At 50.0% G+C, this 21238-nt stretch overlaps 1 protein-coding gene across 1 annotated transcript in view; it reads right to left on the reverse strand.

The window, feature by feature from the left end:
- Positions 1-21238, reverse strand: part of MOV10L1 (Mov10 like RNA helicase 1) — a 44546-nt gene that overhangs the window by 9157 nt on the left and 14151 nt on the right. The window contains exons 9-14 of the mRNA XM_073788028.1: positions 20996-21190; positions 17183-17297; positions 13405-13582; positions 13038-13108; positions 9838-9929; positions 424-482 (exon numbers count right to left, since the gene is read on the reverse strand). Of these exons, the coding sequence (XP_073644129.1) occupies positions 424-482; positions 9838-9929; positions 13038-13108; positions 13405-13582; positions 17183-17297; positions 20996-21190 (710 nt within the window). The remainder of the gene's footprint in view (positions 1-423; positions 483-9837; positions 9930-13037; positions 13109-13404; positions 13583-17182; positions 17298-20995; positions 21191-21238) is intronic.

The following is a 21238-nucleotide window of genomic DNA, read 5'->3' on the forward strand; positions in this document are numbered from 1 at the left end:
ACATTACTGGAAAGCTTAAGAAAGATGAACAGAGGCAGCTCGTCCTGAAGAAATTCATGTCTGTGTATTCCTCTCCTCTCTGGCCCTGTGCACTGCTTCTCACCTACAGCATAGTGCCAGCACCGCATATTCTTGGCAACAAAGCCATTTACTTGTCTATTTGTAAGTACAAAAATGAGTTACATTTAGGGGGGAAAGCAGAGTGCAATCATTTTATTTTTAATAACTTAAGCATGCTATTTCTACATAGCTGAAATTGTAAGAAAACACTGAACGTCCCCAATAGAAAGGAAAACACTGGGTATCACATAGTTTTACTTCTAATGTATGAATGAAGAGACTGTGGTTTAGACAAAATTTTACGTGACGCTTCTAAAAATACTCTGGGAAGATGTAACACCGTCATCCCACAAAAGTTAATACCTTTTACGCCCAAGTGGACAACTTGTTCAAGTGCAAAGTGACACCGTCTGCTGGTGGTCCTGTGGGAGAGAGTGATGTGGGTCAGCACCCTGGGACCCTTAAGAAACACTCACATGAGACCAGGCTGGAGGAACCAGCAGGAGTTTTACGAGGAAACTCTCAACACCTGTCAGGACAGCAGGGATGCCTTCCTTTCTGGGAATATTCCTGTTTTAATGTATAAAGTGGACAAGTAGAAAAAGGAGGAAATATAGCCTGTGAACTGTCAGAGCTGCATCAATAGGAAAATAACTTTGATGGTAAAGATTCACTCCTGTGAAATTTACTCAGAACAACAGTAAGAAAATAAACTGAAGCATGTTAAAAATGCTAAGTATTGGGGCTTCCCTTGTGGTGCAGTGGTTAAGAATCCGCCTGCCAATGCAGGGGACACGGGTTTGAGCCCTGGTCCGGGGAGATCCCACACGCTGCAGAGCAACTAAGGCCGCGAGCCACAACTACTGAGCCTGCGCTCTAGAGCCCGCGAGCCACAACTACTGAAGCCCGCGTGCCTAGAGCCCACGCTCTGCAACGAGAGAAGCCACCGCAATGAGAAGCCCACGCACTGCAACGAAGAGTAGGCCCCACTCGCCGCAACTAGAGAAAGCCCGCACGCAGCAACAAAGACCCAACGCAGCCAAAAATAAAAAAATTAAATAAATTAAAAAATTATTAGACAAGCAAAACAGCAGGAAAATAAGCAGCATCCTCATGGGAAAAGTTAAAAGAAACAGACCCAGAAATGAACTAGACACTCAATTAGCATACAAGAAGTTGAAAACAGTTGTTATAAATACATTTAAGATTTAAAGATGGACATAATGGTTGAGCAGATGGGGAATCTCTACAGAAAAGACCCAACACAGCCAAAAATAAAATTAAAAAAATAATTTAAGTTTATTAGAGCAAAAATTGATTCGCATCAGGCAGTAAAGCATCCCGTTAGCAGACAGAAGAGCTCTGAGGAGATGTTCAAAATGAAAGACTTCTACAGGCAGAAGGGAGCAGGGACAAGGAGGGATTTAGGCCAAAAGGCGGGCTGGGGCAAAGGTCACTGTCCTTGAGGGGACGGCAGGGGTCATTCAGGGAGACGACCCCCCAGTGCTAATCAGGGGGTTCCTGGCTGACTGGTTCACAATTCCATTTCTGGGACAGCCAAGACTGCAATTCAGTAAAACCTCAGTTTGGTGACGTGGGGCTTAGTATAAGCGACTCCACTGTGGGCCTGTTCTCCATTTTTTTTTTATTTTTTTGGCTTTGCCGCACGTCAAACGGGATTTTAGTTCCCTGATCAGGGATAGAACCCCTGTGCCCACTACAGTGGAAGCGTGGAGTCTTAACCACTGGACCGCCAGGTAAGTCCCTGTTCTCTTGTATTTTAACACAACAAAAAGAACAAAAAATGGAAAATAAAATTCCACCTTCAATGGAACAAGATGACCAAAGCTCCAAAGCACAAAAGAAGAGAATGCTCAGAAAGGAGCATCTGGCCTCGAACAAGCAAAGGCACGAGAGCTGGTTCAAGCCACCTCAGAACTCCGGCCACAGGTGGATTTACGGATTTCCGGAAAATGCAGGTCACCGTCAGGGCCCGCTCCCACAGCGCAGCGTTCTGTGGGCGTGTACGGGGCCAGAAGGAACCGGAGCCTCACCTGCAGGGCCCCAGGCTCCTGGCAGCCCCATCACCCCTGGGATACAATAAACTCCACTCAAGAGGAGCAGCAACCAGAAAAGACCCTCCTAGGACTTAGCAAGGCTGTGACTCCAAGAAAGAAAAGACAACTTAAAGCAGATGAATTAAAGAGGAAGAAACCTTCCAGTGGGAAGTCACCATAACAAAGACTCTAAAACGCCCGAGGAAACCAGACTCCCGCCAACTTGCAGCCCAGCACCTTACCCCTAACAGCATGAAAACAGCATGAAAACAGCATGAAAACACGAGCCAAACGTTTCCCAGGAAATCCTTGGAGCACATTACGGGAGGAATTCACCACACAGAACACCACGTTTTTCATCTTGGGCCTGTAAGAAAGGTTCGACAGAAAGTTATCCAGTCGAAATATCCATCTCCTGAATAGGCTGAACGAAAAATTATTATCTCAAGAAATGCCAAAAAGGAAATGAATGTAATAGCTCAGAACAGAAACTGACCCTTAAAATTCCTTAACACAATTAATCCGAAGGACAGCAAGACACTAGATGGTAAAATACCAGCAGTATTTACTAAAACAAAAAACAAGACAAAGACACGGAGATGGAAGCCACGAGAGAAAAGTAAAGCAGCTGGGTGGGAGCTAACACAATGACAGACAAGGATTCCAAAGGAGGACAAAGAACAGAAAGAAGAGAGGACTTAAAGGAAGCTCTCCTAGACCCCATACGGCAACGATGACAATTCTCCCACCATCACGGTACAAAGACGTAAGAATGTTTATTGCTTCACTGTCTGTGATAGGAAGAAGCTTAGAACCTAAAGGTCCAGCAGGGATAATAAAGATCAGAGCAAAACCCAACGGACTGGGAGTACCCTGGTGGCCCAGTGGTTAGGACATGGGCTTTCACTGCCGTAGACCCGGGTTCGATCCCTGGTTGGGGAACTAAGACCCCACCAGCCACGCAGTGCAGCCAAAACCCCCCCCCCCAAAACCCCGATAGACTAGAGACAGAGACACACGAGAGAATACTGATGAGGCTGGAAGTCCATCCTTCAATGAGATCAGTAAAGCCGACAAAGCTCTAGCCAAACTGACAGGAAAAGAAAGGGCAGACGTGTTGCCAGTCCTGGGAATGAGAGCGGTAACGTCAGCAAAGACTCTACAAACACTAGACGAACAATAAGGAAACATCATGAGCAATTTCACACAAATACATGAGATAACGCAGATGAAACGCACAAATCCGTAAAGACACACACACTACCAGAGTCCATGTGGCAAGAAACTAAGGTTCTTAATCTCCTAAAGAAACTGAATTTGTAGTCAGGAAGCTTCCCACAGAGAAAACTTCCGACCTAGAAGGTTTTGCTGGTGAATTCTACCAAGCATTTAAGGAAGAACTGATGAAAGTCATATTTTAAGGCAAGACAAGAAAACTTTAAACATAAACTTGTTCTCTGCCCTTTGGCCTCCTCCCTCCGACTAGTGTGTATCTGCATCTGCGTTATGTGTTAACCTGACCTCCCCCATGGCAGAAATACCTGCTCAACCAAAGACTGATTTTTCTCCTTCTGGAGCCAGCCATGTAACTCCTTAGAAGATAACATTCCTTTCTCAGTCCTGTGAGGGGTCACGGTGACCCACCACTCACCTTGTACACGTGCAGACATCTTTGGTGGACTTTATGGACAAGGCCAATGTGTCGTTTCCCTTAAAGACAGTGATTGGTGCAGAGCAGACAGGTCAGACGACCTGGGGAGACTCTGGGCTGCAGTGAATGGTAGTTCTCAGCTTAAATACTTATGACCTTATTAGTGTTACCAGCTCTATCACCTGTATTCTTCCTATTCTTCCTAACAACAAGATTATTGCTTCCTGCATTACCAAATGTGTGACTGAGCCCCCGATAAAAATAATGATGACTAGGTGACCTGAAACAATTGACCAAATACACAGTTCCATAAGCTCAATGACTGCAGCAGAGTAACTCTAGATGTGGGAAGAAGCAACCAGAGGGAATCATTTCCTGGACCATAAATGACTAGAGCGACAGGTGGTCCGGAGGCTTTGGGCTACACTGTTAACAGGGCCTAGTCCAGCACACTGAGGGGCCCAGCAATGAAATCCCCATCTGAGCTGGGAATGAGCATTCCTAGCACCATGGGACAAAACGGTCACTAAATGCCTCCCAAACCTTGGTTGAAATTAAGACTGAAAGGGAGGGGACTGTAACATAAAAAATGTTGTCCATCCTCCAGTTCTACAAGAATCAAGTCGTTAACAACTGCACAGTACATCCCAAAAGGAATTCAGGGAAGATAAGGATGAAGCATTTGTGCTCTGGGAAAACTGGCAGAACTGGTCCTCAGATAGTTAGATATTTTCAGGAGAAAATTTTATAAACCCAGTATTCTGCTTCTTCCCATGTTCAGAAAAGCACTAAAACCATTAGCTAAGGCATCTGTTCCGTGTGAACAGCAGTGACCTCCCACCAAACTGTGCTTGGTTGCACACACCCCTTCAAATCACACCTATACTGGTCTCCGCCCTACCTCTTGGGAACAGTCCTCAGAGCTTCTGAAAGACTGTCGCCCAGGTTACAATCCTCAGGTTAGCTAAAATAAAATTCTTCATTTGTTTCTTAGATTGACTACTGATTAATATTTTTGTCAACATAATACCCATTCTACACAAACTGTCCCAGAAAATGGAAGAGGAGGTGACACCTTCCAACTTACTGTGCGGCCAGTGTTACCTCGTACCAAAATCAGAAAAAGATACTTCAAGAAACTAAAGACCAATATTCCTCATGAACATAGACGAAAAAATTACTACAATTTTAGAAAATCAGATCTAACAATATATAAAAGGAAATTACATCATGGCCAAGCGGGGTTTATTCTAAGAATGCAAAGTTGATTTTACAATCAATGTAACTGACTATCTTAATAGACCAAAGCTGAAAACCCACATGATCATCTCAATAGATACAGAAAAAGCATTTGACAAAATCCCATATCCATTTTTGATTAAATAAATCTCAGCAAACTAGGAGTCTATCTCCTTAACCTGACAGGGCCAAATACAAAAACCTGCAGCCCACACAGCACTAGATGGTTCAAGAGTGAGCGCTACTGGCCTAAGATCAGGAACAAGGCAAGGACGCCACTTCCCGCCACTTCCTACTTAACACCATTCTGGAGGCTCTAGCCAGTGTGAGGCGAGAAAAAACAAGATGCATCCAGATGAGAAAGGAAGCAGCAAAACCGTCTTTATTTGAATACATGATTTTACTGTATACACAGAAGATCCTATGTAATCTGTAAAAAGCTACTAGAACCATCAAGTGAGTTTAGCAAGCTGGCAGGATACAAGATTAATATACAAACATCAATTGCATTTAAAGAGTCAGGGACAAATTTGACAAAAGATATACAAAACCTGTACAGTGAAAAGTACAAAGCACTGCCTAAAGAAATGAAAAACTGCCTAACTAGATGGAGAGATATACCATTTCCAAGGGTTAGAAAACTCAATATTAAGATGTCAATTCTCCGAATACCACTCAGCCATAAAGAGTGAAGTAATGCCACTTACATGGATGGACCCAGAGATTATCGTACTAGGTGAAGTCAGACAGACAATGACAAATATTATTTGATATCACTTATATGTGGAACCTAAAAAGTAATACAAATGAATCTATTTACCAAAAACAGAAACAGACTCACAGACATAGAAAACAAACTTACGGTTACCAAAAGGGAGAGGGGAGAAGGATAAATTAGGAGTTTGGGATTAACAAATACACACTACTATATACATAAAACAGACAGCCAACAAGGACCTACTGTATAGCACAGGGAACTGTGTCGAACATCTTCTAATAACCCATAAAGGAAAAGAATCTGAAAAAAATACAAACTATATAACAGAATCACCTCGCTGTACACCTGAAACTAAAACAATATTGTAAATCAGCTATACTTCAATTAAAAAAAAAAAGATGTCAATTCTCCCTTAAGTGGACCTAAAGAGTCAATGTCGTCCTGATCAGAATCTCAAGAGGCTTTTTGTAGAAACCGACAGGCGGATTCTAAAATCCACATGGGAATACCAAAGACCTGGAACAGCTACAACTCTGCAAGAGAGGGACACAGTGGAGGCCGTGCCCTCCCTGATTTCAAGACTTATCACAAAGGCACAGTGACCGAGACTCTGTGGTGTAGGCTGCAAGACTGACAGACGCACCAGTGGAGCAGAATGGACAGCTTAGGGATAGATCCACATGCGTAGGCCAATTGGCTTTCTTTTCTTTTCTTTTTTTTTGGTTTTTATAAACCTTTATTTTAAATGTTATTTTAATACATGTATTTTAATTGGAGTATAATTGCTTTACAATGTTGTGTTAGTTTCTCCTGCAAAACAAAGTGAATCAGCTATATGTACACATATATCCCCTCAACTGGTTTTCAAAAAGGTGAAAAGGTCACTCACTGGACAAAGGACAGTCTGTCTTTTCAACAAATGGTGCTGGGACAACTGGACAGCCCCCGCCAGATCAATCCATACCTTGCATCACTTGTAAAAATTACCTTGGAACAGATCACAGCCCTAAATGTAAAACTTAAAGCTGCAAAATTTCTAGAGAAAAATGCAGGAGAAAATCTTTGTGACCTTGAGTTTGGCAGACTTCTTAAACGCGTCACCAAAAGCATGATCCATGAAAGAAAAACCGATAAACTGAACATCATCAAAATTAAGAATTCCTGCTCTTCAAAAGGCACTACTAAAAATGAAAATACAAGCCACAGTCTGAGAAAATATTTGCAAAAAACATACCTGATAAAGGACTTGTACTGAGAATATGTGAACAACGCTGAAAACTCAACAATAAAGCAAACGATACAGAACGTGAACCACAGACCCGAGCGGGCACCTTCACGAAGGCCGAGTGCCGGCCAGCGAGCAGAGGAGGCGCTCGGCGTCGGTCATCACAGCAAGGTGAGCCCTCACTGCACACCGAGCCTGAGGAGGAACCACCGAGCACCCCAGGGCTGTGCACGTGGGGAGCACGGTGGGAACACGAGCAGTGCAGCCCCTTGAGGAGAGTCTGGCAGTGTCTCAGGAAGCTCAGTGTACACCTGCTGCCGCCTGCAGCCATGGCACTGCCAGGCGCTTACCCAAGAGAAATCAAAATGCCTGTCCACGCGGATGTTTACAGCAGCTTCACTTCTAACAGCCACATCTGCAAACAGCCCAGCGTCCACCCACAGATGCCTGGATTAGTAACCTCGGGTATGTTCTTATAATGGAGCATTACTCAGTCATAAAAAGGAATGAATTCATGCAAAAGCAAGGCTGAATCCCAAAGTAATTAAGCTGAGTGAAAGATGCCAGGCAAAAAAGAGTAGGTCCTCACGTAAATTCTACAAAATGCAAACTAATGTGTGCTGCTTGGGAGCTGGGGCGCAGAGAAGGAACGACAAGGGCAGCAGGAAACACCTGCGGTGCCAGACCTGCCTGCAGTCTTCACCGTGAAGCTTGTTTCACGGGGTGTACAAATGTCAACACCATCAAGCCGTACACTTTAAACAGGCGTAGATTATTTTACGTTCATTACCTCTCAGTAAACCTACTTTCTTAAAAAGGAAAAATGCCTGCACGTAGCATAAAGGTGCAGCCATCCGCCCGTCCAGAGGGCCCGGCCTCTTGGCTCTGTCCCTCCTGCTGCACTGCGGTGCCGCCCAGTCCTTCCGTTTGTCAAAATAAGTGGTAAATACAGATTTTTTAAAGTGTGAAATCGCCTGATTTTGAGTAACAATGCAAAACCACCAAAAACTTATGTGGGGCGAGCAAACCCTCTGTGCAGAAGCAGCAGCCACTGGCCCTCGTTCCCGCCTCGCTCCCCACTTGGACGGCTGCAGACAGCATCCCCTCTGAACTCAGATTCCGACATCCTGCCTCGACCTCAACTTCCTGTCTTTCCAACACTCTGGGTCAGGAAACTGCCCGGTGGTCTTCAGCCCCACGGCCCTCTGGCTTCTTCCTGGTCACTTTCTTCCTAGGCTCACGCCCCACAGCGCATCCGTCCACCCACCTGCCCGTGTCCTTCGGTCGGGCGGCTCTTGCACCGACTGCAGCAGTGTTTCCTCCGCCCCCGCCCCCACCCCAGGTCCACATCCTCTTCTTTCTCTGCGAACATCCTCACCTCACGTCCTAGAGCGACAAGGAGCCCTTACAAATTCCCACTCACCATCGGCTCCCACCTCATGTGTGCCCAGCACAATGGAGGACGTGTGCCTCTGCCAAAGACCACGGCCTTGGCCAGGGTCCGGAGCCCGCGACCCCACGCGTCACTCCTGCTGCCTGGTCGCCACACCCACCTCACTGGCTTCACACGAGCGGTGCTGGCTCCTCTCACTGTAAGCAGCAAACCAGGCAAGGCCGCCCGGACCCTGGGCGCCTCCTCCTCACTCATCTCTCTGTCCTGGCTTCTCTGCTTTCCCAGCCAAACACCCTTCAAAAGGGCCAACTCCACGCTTGCACCATCCATTCACCTGCAACACCTTCCAACCTGGCTGCAGCCCAAACACTGAAAGAGTTCTTAAACAAAACACGAAAAGCACTGGTATACAAAAACCCTGATAAATTCCACTATCTTAAAACTACCACCTTCTGTTACTCAAAAGATATTTTAAGAAAGTGAAAAGACAAGTAACAAACCCAGAAAAGTTGTCTGTAACAGGTGTATCTAAGAATAGTCTAGCATAAAGGAGACAGAAAGGACAGCTACAAATAATTTAAAAAATCAAATTATAGTCAATAAAAGACACGAGGAAGCATTTCACAGATGAAGGAATTTTACAGCCAATAAACAGGGGGACTCTTGACCTTAGAAGTAGTCAGAGAAACATACATCAAGACCATAGCGAGACACAGCTCACACCTACCAGGCAGGCACACGCCGAGGGTTTCACAAAATCAGGTTTCGGGAGGGCATTACAGACCCTGAGCTGCTGGGGCACTTCTGCCACCACGTGTACAGCTGGAACATTAGCGTCCCCCAAACCCCGAGCCCACCCCGAAGTGCGCAGCCGAGAAAACCTGGGGGTGGGTGTGCACGAGGAGACAGCGGGTGTCCACAGCAGCCGCCAGAGCGCGGGCAGCGCTGTACCCACTGGCAGGAGGGCGGACGCGCCCGGTGGGGCACAAGGAGGCTGCGGACACAGCCCGCAGACCTTGTGTCAGCAAACCCACAGCTCCAGACCACAGGCGGCAAGTGCAAAACAGCTGCAACTAACGCAAACACTTGCCCGTGTGTGTGTCTGTGCGCAAACACACCAACTTCTGTTTTAAAAAGTAAAGGAGAGAGAAACACAAAATCCCAGCTAATGGTGGGGGCTTGGTGGAGGAGGGGGAGAGACAGCTGGTGGTGGTGTCCCCGCCTCGTGACACGTGACAAGTGAGGTGGAGGAGGAGCGGCTGGTGGTGACGGCACATGAGGGACCACGGATTCTCACTTAAGATCCAAAAAGGAACCGACATGCAAACGCTTACCAAACGGCTGGTGACAAAGCTGTGACCACAGAGGCATGTGACACGGGTGCAGGGAGCCCGCTCACAACCCACGAGCACGCATGCCGCCCCCTAGGTAGCAAGAGACCGAGGAAGGTGAGACAGCCGCCCACCCAGAAGGAAGAGTCCCTGGAAGCGTTACCTGTTGTATGTAAATTCCACATCCATAGGTTCAGAGTTATATGCTTGTTCAAACTCTGGATTAAGTTTAAGGGTTACATCTTCTTCATGAATCTAAAAATAAACAAATCATTGACTTTTTATACTATGTACTTGATTCCTTGGGACAATCTCCTATTCATATTCAGCAACTCATCATGAAGCATTCATCCTGCAGATCTGAGCTGAAATCTGGCATCTGAAATGAGTACAAGATGATGGGAAAGGACTCAGTCACCACGCTGTTCTGCCCCCACCCCCAGCAGCACACCTGCCGACGCTTCCACCGGGCGTGTGGGCTCGTGAACACAGGGTGTGCAAGACAGGCCGCCACCTCTGAAGGAGACACATGATCGACCGCAAAGAGCAGGGGGTGCCGGCCATGAGACTCCCTCCCCCATCAGGACAGGGAAGCAGACATTCAGGGACCCTCCAGCCAAAGCTAGGTCCTGCCTAAGAATCCTCAGAGGAGCAGGAAGGAAACCCCATGCTGAGAGGAGCTGAAACAGGACGGGAACACTAGGCAGCGGGGCCTCCCAAGAGCTGGGGGCCAGCAAGGGCAGAGGCTGCGACGTGAGGCTCACAGTACCCCCTGCTCTCGGCAGAAGCAAACACAAGCCCCTTAAAAGGAAAGCAAGCCCAGCACAGGGTCCTGGGTTTCCCAGAGATTAAGGCAAATGAAAATGAATCTGTAATCACAGACCATCAGGCACACAAGGAAACCACCAGCAGTGAGGACTGACTTGAATTGCTATCAACAGGTTGAGGCCCCAAGGACATCATCTACTGATGCTATCATTTACAGAAATTTGAAAAACTATGCAAAAAAAAACAAACTGGGAAAACCAAGATAAGCAATCATAAGATAACATAAAACCACACAACAGGACAGCTTTCATGAGTCAAATAGCATTTAGAAACAACAACTCTGCTTATGGAGCTGAACTCGGAGAGAAGGGAACAAGCGACCTGTTTGCTCCCAGCAGACAGGGAGGCCCTCTGCAGAGGTGCGCATGGGCCAGGGGCAGTGCTGGCTCAGCCCAAGGAGCCTTCCATCCCCCCCCCCCCGCCGCCGCTCCCCGAAGCACCACGCTCTGCCTGCCCCACCATCCGGGGGCGCTCCTGAGGGCCCCGGTGCCTTCATGGCCCCCAGGCCACTGCGCTGGCCATGGGGTTCCGGAGAATCACGGAAAGCAACAGCCAAGACCCGAGACAGGACAGCTTTAGCGGGCACCCATCACTCAGGAGCGGCCAGCTTCACGGACGGTCCCGCGGGAAGGTCGGCAGGGCAGCTTCAGCTCTGGACTCGCCAGCCTGGGAGTCAGGGGCCAAGGGGGCCTCACCCCTGAGATCCCTGGTCCTGCTTCTTCTGAGGTTTTAGTCCACAGGGCAGTCCTAAGGGCACAACTGGTCTACTCTCTGGAAGCTGAGATGGTCACTTGGCCGTTCTGGGCTCCTCACGCCCTTGCCAACAGCTAGGGGGTCTCACGCTGGGGAGGGTGATGGGCCCTCTAGCTGAGGCTGAGTGGCTCCTGCCCTGCAGTGGAGGGGGCACCCGGCCAGGCCACCTGTCATCAAGGAGAGTGAGCTCCTGCCCCAGGAAATCCTGGCTCTGCTTTCACAGGCGACAAGGGCTGCAGCTGTGGCCATCTTTCTACAAACGCCCTGAAAACCCCCTAACCACCCCGCCCCGTGCTCTCCCTCCCTTCCCAGACGTGGGCCCTTGTGGCCATGGTCACGGGCCCTGAGCACGCCCCGAGGAGCACAGGGACAGGCGTGTCCCGAGACGGGGCCTTGGCCCTGTGCGGGGAGTGCTGAGTGAGGGACGTGGGACCGCCCCCTCGGGGGGTGAGGGCCTTGTCTGCAGAGCTGGGTCAGTGCAGGACGTCAGGCAGGAGCAAGATGCTTCTGAAGGGAGAGAGTGACGTGGATGCCTGTGCAGGCAGGGAGGCTTCCGGTGCCCAGGACACACGCCCTCCAGGGCGGGGACTTATTCTGGGTAAACCACAACACGCGAGGCCTAAGAGGCTCGCCCGACCTTCAGGCCTGGTCCAGCGGCCTGGGGCGTGGGGACAGCGCATCCCGTCTCGAGGGTGGTGGGCGCATCCGCGTCCAAGCTTCTCTGACTTGGTGGGAGCGACACTACCATGAGGCCAGGCGGGGGCACACTTCTGCCACGGACCAGCCTGCACCCCGACCTTGCTCTCCAGGCACAGCTCGCCCACCTGAGAGGCCCACTCGACTCAAAACACCACCTCTTCTGCTTCTATCGGCCCCAGCGGGCTCGTGTGATGCTGCGGTCCTGGCTGGCGCCCCGGCAGCCCGTACGGCGAGGTCTGCGGAGTCCGAGTCCCCAGCCTGGAACGGCGGCCCCTGCGATGTGCTCACGGCCTCTTCTCTTGCCTTTCCCAGCCTGCAGCGGCCGTCCCTGTGATGTGCTCACAGCTTCTCGCCTCTGGAGACGCCTTCTGGGCCCTTTCCACTAACAACATCCTTGCTGTCTTTTACGGTGATCAGATGCCACTTCCTCATCTTCTCGAGGAGAGGAACGAGTCTCCACACTGGATTATTCATGCCCGTCTTCCCCTTGTCCCTGGGGGCACATCGCCTGCCGCCCCAGCGAGGGCCCGGCCCCACCCTCGGGGGAGGCTCTGCTGGTCCTCGTACCCCCCAACCCCAGCTCGGGGCTTCGGTGCCCCAGTTCCCACATCAGGCAGCGTGCGGGCTCCGTGGGTCCCTCCGCGCGGCCCCCGAGCTCCGTCCCTGCGCTGTGCCCGGCAGGGAGCAGGGAGAGTAGCTGGAGAAGCCCTGGCCGCGCTCAGAGCCGCATGGGCACGGGGCCTTAGACCAACACAGCCTTCCCCGTGGAGACACCAGAGTGTTCAACGTGTAGGTGTGTTTTTCCTTCGCAGGCTCTCTCTCCTAGAACATATTCAGAACGCCGACTCTGACTAAATGCACGCCTTACATGTGATGTACTTAACAGGTAAGTGTGTTTTACACGGCTGAAAGTGATAAGATTTCTTTACACATCACATTTATTTAAATGTTCATTTGATCCTCAAATTTTCCAAAATACCATCAACACCAGGGGACCCCCATCCCGAGCTGAGGCAGGAAGTTTACCTCTGCAACCGTCCGCTGGGCTAGTCCAACATGAACTAACTAACAGTGGCCTCTCACCTCAGTCACATAGCCGATGTACTCGATGACGTGTCCGCTGTACTCTTGAGTTTTTAAAATCAGTTTATCACCTAGTTAAAAAACATTACCACACGTAAAACTACAAAATCAATAAGTTTTTTTTGGCTGTACTGTAAAATCAAACACTCTGAAGAAGTGGAGTAAGACAAAAACATTACTGGGATCAACAGCTTAAAATCACATCAGTGTGAAGAGAGAGAGGCTGGCCAAGTTCTGAGTGAAATTATAACCCAAAGCAAAGAAAATCAGCGTGACTACTGCGTTGCCAGTTAAAAACATTCTTTTTCCTGACTGTGGTTCAATGTTTCTAGTCCATCTAGGAAAACATGACACGTAACAAACCTACCTGTGTAAAGAGAAGGTCTACTTTCAGCTAATCCTGGGACCTCCAGAACCAGCAAGTCCCCGTTTCTTTTCAAGGTGACCCCACTCATACTATACTCTTTCAGTTCTATTTCTGCATGAATCTCCTCAAGCCAGAGCAAAGTTGAAAACTTCTCCTTGTGATTTGACACGTTCAAAAGCTGAAAAAGAAGCCAGCAAGATAGTGAGCGCTGAGGACCACTCCACACACACCCACATCAGGAAGCCAGCAGCTCTGGGGTGGGTAAGTCCCACGGACAGACGAAACAGCCTTCAAACACTGACGACTGGGCAGCTCAGGGCAGTGGCCCTGAGATGGGGAACCATCTGAGTGAAGCCCCAACCGCCCAGCTCCTATCAGACAGAGCCTCCAAGCTCTGCTCAGAGCGAGCCCGGGGCAGCCACGTGAGCCCTCCGCCGCGCAGAGGTCAGCACACGAGCGTGAGAAACCACATCGGATGGGGAGATGCACGTGATGGGAGCAGAACGGGGCTCCTCAGCCTCGGCACTTCCGACACCGGGGTGGACCGGTCTCTGGGGCAGGGCTGTCCCGGGCACTGCACAGTGTTTAGCAGCATCTCTGGCCTCCACCCACTAGATGCTGTTCACACTCTCAGTCGTGACAACCAAAAATGTCTCCTGGGGGGAAGTTCACCTGTTGAGAACCACGGGGTCAGAGGTAACAAATCCCAGAACTCACACAGGGCTGAGAATGCTGTGGGTCCCACCAGCCCAAATGGAAAGGCTTCAGGTAAAGGGGCACTGGGTAGAGTACTCAGAAGGAATCAGCCCTATATTAGAAACAACTCTGGTCCCTCCTAACAAGGCTTCTTTTTTTGCGGTACGCGGGCCTCTCACTGCTGTGGCCTCTCCCGTTGCGGAGCACAGGCTCCGGACGCGCAGGCCCAGCAGCCACGGCCCACGGGTCCAGCCGGCCCGCGGCACTCGGGACCCTCCCGGACGGGGGCACAAACCCACGTCCCCTGCATCGGCAGGTGGACCCCCAACCACTGCGCCACCAGGGAAGCCCGTAACAAGGCTTTAAAGCCAGGCTTAAAAGTATCTGGCTATTTCCAAGTAACTTAAGTGCATCCCAGAACGAAGTTCAAAAGTATTTTCAAGAACGAAAAAATATGAAATACCCAACAAGGTAAAATCCAGAATGTTTAGTGTCCAAACAAAGATGGCCAGGCACGGAACTAAGCACAAGCTGCAACCCATGAGGAGGAAAACCTATCAACAGAGACAGAACCAAAAACGACACCTGTGGTGTAACCAGTACCACAAGAACATTAATACACTTGTTGTAACTGTACTACATACATTCAAAGAGTTGAGGGAAAAAAAACTGAAGAAAACAAAGGTGAGGAAAGACTAAGCATATTAAGTAGAGACAGAAAATATAAAAAAAGAGCCTAATTGAACTTGTGGAGATAATAGCAACAATGTCTGACATAAAAAAATACTGGGGCTTCCCTGGTGGCACAGTGGTTGAGGGTCCGCCTGCCGATGCAGGGGACACGGGTTCGTGCCCCTGTCTGGGAGGATCCCACGTGCCGTGGAGCGGCTGGGCCCGTGAGCCATGGCCGCTGAGCCTGCGCGTCCGGAGCCTGTGCTCCGCAACGGGAGAGGCCACAACAGTGAGAGGCCCGCGTACCGCAAAAAACAAAACAAAACAAAAAAAACACTGGATGGGACTGTACACTGCAAAAGAAAAAATCAGTGAACTCGAAGACACAGCAACAGAAACTACTCAGACTGAAACACAGAGGAAAAAAGACCGAAGAGAAATGAACGGAGCAGCCGTTGAGCTGTGGGGCAACTTCATGTGGCCTCATACACATGTAATGGGAACGTGGAGAGCGGGGCAGAAAGAATACTTGAAGACGGAATGGCCAAGAACTTTGAAATTTGAGAAAAACCGTAAATTCACTTTCTCCAGTAAGCTCAAAAAACCCAAGCCAAGGAACGTGAAGAAAACTACAGCAACTCACACTGTAAATTAAATTCCTTAAAACTAGTGAAAAAGAGAAAATCCTAAGAGGAGCTAGAAAAAAAAACACAGACTCCGTGCAAAAGAACCAAGGTGAGAAGGAAAGCAGAGCCCCTGGAGAAACGCCAGGAGGGAGGATGTGCGGGGCAGCGTCTCTGCAGCGCCTGCCCAGAGGTCAAGACCGGGCGAGACCCGCAAGGCTGACAGACCAACCACTGCAGGGGATGCTCAGGTCCCCCAGAAGGATGGGAGGAGCCCCAGGAAGGGGACCTGCGTTGGGAGGCGGTTACAAGGGCACAGGAAGTCAGGAAGTACTGGGGTGACACATGCGTGAATTAAAGAATCACAAAGGGGCAAGTACTCTGGAACCTTAGACCATACAGCACTTTTTCATGACCATTACTATCATACTATCATGAATGCTGAAGACACCCGTAACTGCTACGCTCACGAGGAGATCCCTTCCCGGCGCCCAGGCTGCGTTACAGGACAGGTGCAGGCGTGCTTCCGGCACACGATGGTCCCAGAAGCTGTATTTGCATCGGCATCAATTTCTCAGCCCCGAAGTTCTTCTCGAAGGTGTTTTAGGGCTGGTTTGCTGCTCCAGCCTCGGTTCAGGCCCTGCAACCATCACTGCAACAACTGCCTGGCGGATCTCCCCGCTTCCAACCCACAGTCCTGCCCACGTACCCTCCTAGGTGCTGCTCCATCTGTGTGGTCGTGCCGTCCCTGGACAGTGCCCAGTGCCCCTGCGGCACCCTCCCCGCTGCAGGACGCCAGTGTGACCCTGGGGTGGGGCACCTCGGGCCGGTGGCACGGGCAGCATCGCAGCACCAGCACCGGGGGCAGCTTCTGGCCCAGCCCTGCCGCGGGCCCAAGGCCCAGCAGACAGACGGCTCTGTCCATCAGTCCCAGGGCAGGCGTGCTCCTCGGTGCCTTCAGCTTCCTCCCAAGCCTCCTTTCCTCTCCGCCTGCCACCCCAGCTCTCCCAGATCAGGGCTCCCTCACCCTCCATGAATCTCTGGCGAGTCCCAAGTTTCCCTGCAGCCACCATCCAGGCTCCTCCCTCCTTCTTGCCCTGATGCAGCACAGGCCCTGGCCCTCATTCCACTCACCCACTCCTCAGGCAGCAGACACCCAAACCCTTGGGAAAGTGCCCTCCTGGAAAGGGGCCGCGCTCCGCCATCACTGCCAGCGGAACAGACACTCTCCCTCCCTCCCTGGACCCCTGCCTCAGCCTTGCTCAGCGCGGCCCCTGCCCTTGGCCTCCTCTGGCAGGTCCACCCCTTCTCACAGCTCTGACCACCACCTGCCACAGCGGGCAGGCTCAGACCAGGCCTCCCCCAGCGGATCTGAAACAGGCCCGCCAGGGAGGGTGACAAGGAGACGACCTGCCAGAGGAGCCCTACGGGAGGCCTGGCCTCCTCCTCCCCCACCCCCCACTGGTCTGTGTGGCTACAGGCCTTTTCCCGGTTCCCCTGCTTAGCTGCTCAGAGCTCTGTCACAAATGGAAAGCTGCTGGGAGGCTCGGCCACAGGGTAGAAGAGAGGCCGGGATGGGGGGGCAGGGGGTCCCCCCACCCCCGCTTTGCCCCCAGCCCCCAAAGCCCCGACAATCTGCAAAGGGACACAGCGATGGGCCCCGCCGCTCCCGGGGTGAACACAGCCCACACCAGGGCTGAACCCAACAAAGGTTCACCCTGAGTTTGTTCAGAAAACAACTCGAGTGTGGTGAAGAATCAGTACTTCACGTGAGACACTTTTCCTACCTCTGCGAGTAGCGGCTGAAAGGTCAGGATGTCGATTTTCTGCCCCACGCATTCTTTAAGCCTGTCTGGTATCGGGTACTGCGGGAGAAAACTCGGAAGCTGTCGTCTCAGGTTCCTTAAAAGGAGATTCGCAAGTTAGAAACCACCCTTCAGCACCAGGCACTTCACCCCGGACGTCTCCACTTAAACATCCTTTCCTATTTCAGAAAGAGGTTCAGTCACCAAAAGCAACTGCTACGTGAACCGCTGGCCTCAGGCAGTGCTTTGCAAAGCGCTGTTTAGCTTTGGGGCCGCTCTCCCGCGAGCTGCTTTGCCTCCAGCAGAAGAACATGCCAAACTCCCAAAAGCCCCTGGGACCAGTGAGCTTGAAAACACTGTTTCTAAGCTTCCAATAAGCTCAACTCTTATGCTTTATTTTTTCCTTCCAGTTTCACGGACATGTAATTGACGACAGCACTGTAGACATTTAAGGTGCGCAGCAGAATGATCTGACTTACATGCATCATGAAATAGTGACCACGGTAAGTGTAGTGACCACCCACCTTCTCATATGGATACAAAACTAAAGAAAGAAAAAAATATCTCCTTGTGACGGGAACTCCCAGGATCACTCTCGACACCTTCCACATATAACATACTGCCATGTTCATTACATGTGTCACGCTGTACGTTACATCCCTAGTACTTATTCATCTTATAGCTGGAGGTTTGTACCTTCTGACCCCCTTCATCCAATTCCCCCCGCCAAACCCCACCTCCGGTGACCACAAGTCTCATCTCTTTTTCTGTAAGTTTGTTTTTGAAGTATAATCGACCTACAACACTGTTATTCCTTATTACACAACACAGGGATTTGATATTTCTGTACATTTCAAAATGATCATCACAGTAAGTATAGTTACGATACGTTACAACGCAAATATATTACATCGTTATTGACTATATTCTCCACAGTGTGCACAGCTACCTGTTCCTCCATCTATCCATCACCATCTCCTCATCCATCCATTCGTCCATCTATGGTTATCTAAGTTGCTGGTCTCTTAAGTTCAAATGCATTTCCAACAACCCTGCATTTTTACTCTCCTCCCATCAGGATTATTTTTTTTTTTAAATTATTTTTTATTTTTGGCTGTGTTGGGTCTTTGTTGCTACATGTGGGCTTTCTCCAGTTGCGGAAAGCAGGGGCTACTCTTTGTTGTGGTGCACAAGCTTCTCATTATGGTGGCTTCTCTTGTTGCGGAGCATGGGCTCTAGGTGCGCGGGCTTCAGTAGATGTGGCTCACAGGCTCTAGGGCACAGGCTCAGTAGTTGTGGCGCACGGGCTTAGTTGCTCCGCGGCTGTGGGATCTTCCTGTAGCAGGGCTCGAACCCGCGTCCCCTGCATTGGCAGGTGGATTCTTAACCACTGTGCCACCAGGGAAGCCCCATGATTATTGCTTTTGACATCATATTTGACATCTTTTTGTTCTGTGTATTCCTTAACTCCTTATTGCGGATATATATGATTTACTACTTTTGTCTTTCAACATTATTACTAGCCTTATACGAGGCTGGCTTTACTACCTTTACTGTGTATTTCCCTTTTCCTATAAGCTTTTTCTTCCAGAATTTTTATGTATGTAGTTGTGGTCTTTTCTTTTTGGCTAAAAGAAGTCCCTTTATCATTTCTGGTAAAGCTGGTTTGGTGACTCTGAATTCTTTTAGCTTTTGCTTGTCTGTAAAGCTTTTAATTTCTCCATCAAATGTGAATGAGAGACTTGCTGGGTAGAATATTCTTGGGTGTAGGGTCTTCCCTTTCATCACTTTAAATATATCATGCTACTCCCTTCTAGCCTGCAGAGTTTCTGCTGAAAAGTCAGCGAATTGTCTTATAGGAGTTCCCTTGTACCTAATGTGCTGCTTTTAATATTCTCTATCTTTAATTTTTGCCTTTTTAATTACAATGGGTCTTAGCATGGTCTTCTTTGGGTTGATCCTGTTTGGGACTCTCTGCGTCCTGGACTTGGATGTCTGTTTCCTTTCCCAGGTTAGGGAAGTTTTCAGCTGTTATGTCTTCATGTATGTTCTCTGCCCCTTTCCCTCTCTCTTCTCCTCTGGGACCCATTTGATGGTGTCCCAGTGCTCTCTCTTTTTTTTCTAAATATAGATTACTTGCATTTTCTTTTTTTTATACATTTATTTTTTATTTATTTATTTTTGGCTGCGTTGTGTCTTTGTTGCGGTGCGCAGGCTTCTCATTGCAGTGGCTCCTCTTGCTGCGCAGCATGGGCTCCAGGCACGCAGGCTTCAGTAGTTGTGGCATGCAGGCTCAGTAGCTGTGGCTTGCGGGCTCTAGAGTGCAGGCTCAGTAGTTGTGGCGCACGGGCTTAGCTGCTCCGCGGTGTGTGGGATCTTCCCGGACCAGGGATCGAACCAACGTCCCCTGCATTGGCAGGTGGATTCTTAACCACTGTGCCACCAGGGAAGTCCCGAGTGTTCGCTTTAGGGACGCTCCTGTACAGTGACAATGTATTAATATTCAATGGGGAAAAGCTTACCAGAGGATTAAATACTTGTGCTGTTGCTCTACCTCACTCCTCTAGTTAAGCCAAACTGTAACGGGAAAGCTGCTTGGTGCACCACTAAACGACAGCCAGAGGTTCTTAAAAGCTCCTGTAACTGGAGTCCAGCCATGTGGACCTGCCGCCCGCAGGCCACATGACTTCTTGCTCCTGTGTTCAGGTTCCATCCCTGGAGCCACTCAACTACTGTTTACACGCCCAGTACTGTTCTTACTTACTGATTGCTGTTGACTGCTCAGTGCCAGAAATGGCACGTGTGGGGCAGGGGGGGACTAGCACTTTACAAATGAAACTAAGCCTCAGAGAGGTTGAGAAACTGGCCTGAGATGGCACAGCTTCCGGGTGGCAGTGCTGGGATTCAAACAGTGGTCTAACCCCAAAGGTCAATGAGCACACAATACTTGAACAGATTCCCCTCCAGCCCACGCATTAGTGGAAGCCCACAGTACCTTATCTTCAACTGTTCCCAGGTCAGATGTGATCTGGGATTCAGGACTTCTCACCACAGAAAAACCGCATGTACCATCCCAGTGAGTTCTGGGCAGCAGATGAGGGGGCGCGTCCACACGACTAAGTCGTGGAACGTCCTCCAGCCTATAGGTCATGATTTTTTGGCACCTAACTTAAAAAAGCAAAATCTGCTTTTCAGAGCTTTTGGGATTTATAACTGCAGACGAGAAAGCGTGGATGCGCGGCACTTTCTCCAGACGACACCCCAGATACGGTCAGGTTGTCCCCGAGCCCCCAGCCACGCGTCACTAGCAGATTACATGCTTTTTCTTAATTTCATTTTCCAAAGGTGTCACATCTTCAAATGGGCTTCAAACAGCCAAGCAACCCTCCTGCCCTCGACAAGCGACACTCGGGTGCCGTGAATGGCCCTCGAAAGCCATGCCAACCACGTCTCACTGACCCCTCGCTGCTTGGTGCCCTGGGTGCCCATGTGGGACACGGGCTGTCTCGGGAGGTGGGCGGGCTGGGCTGATGGGAACATGAAAGGTGGCAGGAGCCGAGGGCAGGGGTCAAATCACAGCGTGCACTGCGAGTCACCTTGAGACTAGCTGGGGTGCTGCAGACACCCCCACCCCCCGCCGTCCTCACAGCGTGTCCCCAGGACAATGGAGGGCGCTGGGCCTCAGCTGCACCCCTTTATCCAGGACGTCCACCTCCCTCCAACAACAGCAGCTACGTGCATCCCTCACACCGTGAGCCCAAGATCTGGGCTTGCATTGTCGTCCGCTCATGGTACCTTTTCTGCATGGTCATGACAACTGTAGTTTTGGTGGAAGCTAACACTTGGGAACTTTTAGACTTCTTCCATGAAAAGGGTTCTCGGACAGCTATCAGTGATTCCTCCTCACTTACGACGTTCACTTCAAGGAATCGCCCGATTATGAAATTGGAGAAGCAAAGCAGAAGGAGCTCCTTGCAGCGGCCAGAATTCCTGGAGAAACAAGACACAGTTTAGTGTGAGTCGTAAGTGACAGAGGCA

Source organism: Tursiops truncatus, chromosome 11 (assembly GCF_011762595.2).
Source record: "Tursiops truncatus isolate mTurTru1 chromosome 11, mTurTru1.mat.Y, whole genome shotgun sequence".
Taxonomy (NCBI): Eukaryota; Metazoa; Chordata; class Mammalia; order Artiodactyla; family Delphinidae; genus Tursiops; species Tursiops truncatus.